Source organism: Penaeus monodon, chromosome 9, assembly GCF_015228065.2.
Source record: "Penaeus monodon isolate SGIC_2016 chromosome 9, NSTDA_Pmon_1, whole genome shotgun sequence".
Classification (NCBI taxonomy): Eukaryota; Metazoa; Arthropoda; class Malacostraca; order Decapoda; family Penaeidae; genus Penaeus; species Penaeus monodon.
The window spans coordinates 36,750,654-36,755,653 of NC_051394.1; the positions used below are offsets into that span (position 1 = coordinate 36,750,654).

General features: G+C 35.8%; 1 protein-coding gene across 9 annotated transcripts in view; it reads left to right on the forward strand.

Moving 5' to 3' along the window:
- LOC119577127 (monocarboxylate transporter 10-like) overlaps positions 1–5,000 on the forward strand; it is an 87,947-nt gene that overhangs the window by 31,761 nt on the left and 51,186 nt on the right. Inside the window, exon 1 of one of the 9 annotated variants that reach the window (XM_037924823.1) lies at positions 4,346–5,000. This exon is cut by the window's right edge and continues 33 nt beyond it. The exons of 4 other annotated variants lie outside the window; for them this stretch is intronic. In XM_037924823.1, coding sequence (XP_037780751.1) covers positions 4,995–5,000 — 6 coding nt within the window. In that variant the 5' untranslated portion in view covers positions 4,346–4,994. Of the gene's footprint in view, positions 1–4,345 lie in introns of those variants that run through there. 4 more of the 9 variants (XM_037924819.1, XM_037924824.1, XM_037924818.1 and 1 more) reach the window with 4 other exon arrangements.

Consider the following 5,000-nt stretch of genomic DNA (forward strand, 5'->3'; position numbering starts at 1 on the left):
AACTGACCCAGAAGAGCTGCGTACATAAATTCTCTATTGCGCCATTACGCCACGGGGGAGCGAGTGTGGGAGAGAGTGAGAAAGAGAGAGAGAGAGAGAGAGAGAGAGAGAGAGAGAGAGAGAGAGAGAGAGAGAGAGAGAGAGAGAGAGAGAGAGAGAGAGAGAGTGAGATGAGGAGAAAGAGAGAGAGAGAGATGGGGTGAAAGAAAGAGAGAGGCAGGCAGACGGAGAGACAGAGAAAGGGAGTGAGAAATAGAGAAAAAGCAAGAGAGAGAGACAGACAGACAGACACAAAAAGAAAGAGAGAGAGAGAGAGAGAGAGAGAGAGAGAGAGAGGAAGATATGAATGGACTGATTGAAGGTATGCGGGACACCAGCAGCAGGTGCCCTTTGCGCCATCCGGTATGAGGGGTATGTGGGTACGGGGAGGGGGAGGGAGAGGGGAGATAAAGTGCCCATGGGAGGTTGCGTAGAAATGGGAGGGTGAAGAGAAGAAGAGGAGCGGTAAACGAAAAATAAATTATTGGTATAATAAGAACTTGGAATAATTACACACACATTGCCCGTTGGACTGCAATGGCAAATAGAGAAATTATAGAAGGTGTTCTGAGTGTACCGACTCTGACTCGCTCGAAGGTGTGGCGAATGGGAGATGGGCAACGGGGGTGGGAGGAGGAGGGTTGGAGGGGGACAGATAATGCAGGTGTAGGGAAGGTTACCAGCATTAAGTGAGTACATCCTGAGCTCAATGTAAAGCTCTTGTTGTGGATGAGAAAGGTTAGGTGTGTGCGTAAGTGCGTTCATGTGTGTGTGTGTGTGTGTGTGTGTGTGTGTGTGTGTGTGTGTGTGTGTGTGTGTGTGTGTGTGTGTGTGTGTGTGTGTGTGTGTGTGTGTGTGTGTGTGTGTGTGTGTGTGTGTGTGTGTGTGTGTGTGTGTGTGTGCGTCGATGTTCGTTTGTGTAAAGGGGTTGGATTGAATATGTAGATTTTATATATAAATAAGCTTATATATGGATATGCTGTATATGTGAATATGAGTATGTTCTTGTACATACACTTATAGATATACTTATATTATGTACTTATATATAGATATACGTACGTGCATATATTTGCTTGCATGTGTGTGATTTCTTTCGTGCGAATGTACATATCTGGGAGTATGTGCTTTTGCGCGTGTATGAATATAAAAATAAAATTTTTAATTGTGTCTTTATAATCGTAAAAATAAGGATGATCATTTTCATATATAGCAAGTTGTAGATACGACATGATGATTAATAAATATGTACACTAACATATGTTAAAATTGATTATGATGATGAGATGATGATGATGATAAAGGTAATGATGATGATGAAGAAAATAATAGTAATGATAATGATATATATAAATGATAATAGATAATAATAAAAAATAATAATAATAACAACATAGTAATGAAGATACTAATAATAGCAATCATCATCATCATCATAATTTTCTTGATTGTTATCACTGTTATTGTTGTTATTATTGCTGTTGTTGTTGTCGTTATTATTATCATTATTATTATTATTATTATTATTATTATTATTATTATTATTATATTATTATTATTATTATTATCATTATAATGATAATAATCATTATCATTATTATTAGGAGTATTATTATTATATTATTAATTATTATTCTCATTGCTATTATTACTATTGTTATTATTGTTATTGTTACTATTATTATTTTATTATTATTATGATTATATTATTATTGTTGTTGTTGTTGTTGTTATTATTATCATTGTTGTTATTATTAAAAGTGAAGATGATGACGATAATAATGATAGAAATGATATATAATTAATAATAATGATGATAATAATAATGATAATAACTACAATAATAATAATAATGTTAATGATAATGATAATAATAATAATAATAAAAAAAATAATAAATAATTATTATTATTATCATTTTGATAATAATAACAATAATATTGATAATGATAATATAATATTTGATATGATAATAATAATAATAATAACAATAATAGTAACAATAATAATGATTATGATAATAATGACGATAATGATGATGATAATAATAATATAATAATAATGATAATAAAATAATGATAATAATAATAATGATAATAATAATAATAATAATAATAATAATAATAATAATAATAATAATAATAATAATAATAATAATGATGATAATAATAATAATAATGATAATAATAATAATAATAATAATAATAATAATAATAATAATAATAATAATAATAATAATAATAATAATAATAATGATAATAATAATAATAATAATTATTATTATTATTATTATTATTATTATTATCATTATTATTATCATAAGAATGTGAAGGAGCGAGAAGAGTAAGAAAAAAGTTTTATCTCCTCGATGTTTTAAAGTATTTTGTTTGCTTTTCGTCCTTTGTTTGGTTAGTTCTTTGTTACTGTTGGCAGAAACGCGGAAAATATTCTATTCTGCTAGAAGAGGGAAACGGTGTATATTATCCTACCAATTGCCAAATACAGTCGATTAAAGTAAAGAAGTAAAAGAATAAAGAAGTAATAAAATAATACGAAATACAGACACAAAAGGGAGAAAAAATTAACTTTCGTCGTCGCATCAGACGCACATAAAAGGAAACGACTTGGGGAGATTTTAGAAGGAAGCCAAGTTCTGTAATCTGCGTTCGATTTGTATGTCAATATATCCCTCCTAAGTACCCTTTGACTTCCTTGTGTTAACCCTCCTTCTGGACTCTGTGAGCGTCCTTGTCAGTCCTCCACTGAACTGTTCACGTTTTTCATCTCTATTCCAATATAGTTTAAGAGTCTTTTTCTTTCAGCCACCGTCAATCCTCCCTCCCAACCCCCTAAAACCCCACCCCCTCCATCTCACGTTGTGTTCACCGTGCCCAGAATAATACTGATAATATGCATAAATTCACGGATTCTATCTTATGTATTTAATTAAGAATACTCATAGTTCGTACAGCGAAACCATTGCCATGTTCAGACTGATCCCGTGAGCAAATTTTGCATTTTGAGACTGCACAGCACCACAAAGCTAATAATATAAAAAATCCCTAAAAAGGATTCTTTTATGGCGGAAAATACTTTTAAATACAACGTGAGCTTGACTGTTATCGGGCCAAGTTCATGAGGCCGATATTCTAATCTCTTGTTTACTAGTTGGCAACTCCGAGAGGCTTTACACGTGGCGGCGCATCAGTAGCCAAGTGCAAAGGCGGACTGGGAGCGAAATCCATTTATAAATAAAAAAAAACACCATTATTAAAGGAAATAGCAAAAGGAACAAAGTAGGAAAATAAGTCAGGTAGATACAGCCAAGAAGAGCAAGATAGAAAATTACAACCGGAAAAGTAAAACAGAAAATAAACAATTCCACGAAAGACGTTTGTTGGTTGACAACGATACAGCTAAAGGAAGTAATAAAATGGAAGGGGTGGGGGGTATAGAAATAGACCGAAGAGAATTCAAAGAAAAGAAAGAGAAGAGGAGAAGGGGAGGGGGAAGGCGTGAGCGATGCCTTGTGGTGAGTGGGAGAGCAATACCATTGGAGACTTGCCAAGGTGGGTATAACTTGTAGAGAGAAAGTTGTCAGTGAGAAGTCCCTCCAGTCTCCTAGGACAAGTTTACCAAATCAGGTCAAACAGGATAGTTCTCTTTAAGTCGTCAGTGCAAGTTCACCGAAAACAACAGGTACTATACATCTCACTTATAGCATACGTGGTAACTCAACTAGCGCAAGATAAATGTATTCTTAGCAACAAGGGTTTAAACATAGAATGACAGGTAATGATGTTCAAGGTAATGACTTAAGGAGTTTCCAAGAATATCATCCTTGGTGTCACTGAATACTGCATACGGTAAACAGCGCTACTTTATTAAATTAATGTTTAATGAGAAAATAACATTGACCGTAACGTTGATATATTTATTTGACTGTTTATATGGTTATGGAATAGGTGTTCATTCATTCTTACCGCACAGGTACTGAAATACTATTTTAGTAATCTAAAGTATATGTGTTCAAACATACTTGGGGCCAGTGCATTTCCTTTGAACATGGCATGACCCCGTACATTCTAATAGTCAAATAGTAGTATTGTATAATCTGTGGAGGCTTTCATATATGTAGTCTATTGCCCATGTGTGTAAGTCATCTACTGATTGCGTCTTCATTTGCAAGTCCTATTATAAGTCAAATTTCGCATAAACATGTGCATGGTCGAACGAACTGTAGATAGGATAGGTGCGTGTGTACCTAAGCGCCCCGGGTGAAGAAAAAACATGGCAAGAGCAAGGGAGATGACGGAGGCCAGTGTTGTGTATCGGCCTGGCGGGCAACGAGCGCGCCGGGAGAGGGTGTAAAGCAGGCAGAGTGACTGGGACGCCCACAGTCTCGCGTGTACTCCGGTAGGGAACGGTAGTGGTGCTGTTAGTACGCTTTCACACTCTTGAGTAACTCGCCGGGCATCAATATAGTCGGCTTTCTTTGCCAGGTGTCTGCGTTGTGTTACCGCGCGAACTTGTTCCCTCGAGGGAAGGTAGAACTCAAACGAATATCTAAACCCTTCTACATACGATGTCTTTCTTGTTATTCGATATTGTTTGACCCGAAGCCCCGTACAATTTGTTTGCTGCAAGGGGACTGACAGTTCTAATTTATTTGTAAACTCCTCGTTTGGCGAGAGCAGCGCGTGCTAGTGATAACAACAACAATAAAAACACTACATCTGAGGCATTGGGCAACGGTTCTGAATGGACTACCCGAAGTGCCCAAGGGCCAAAAAGTGCCAGACCATCTGACCTCACTCTACATCAGAAGGATACTGTTTTGGTCTGACATAATCTGACAGAACACAGGTGTCTGCGTGTATGTGTTCGTAGAGTAGTCACGCCCTCTTGTTATATATTTAGTACCCCGCTACACCCACGTGCTGCTGCGAGCCACTATGGGA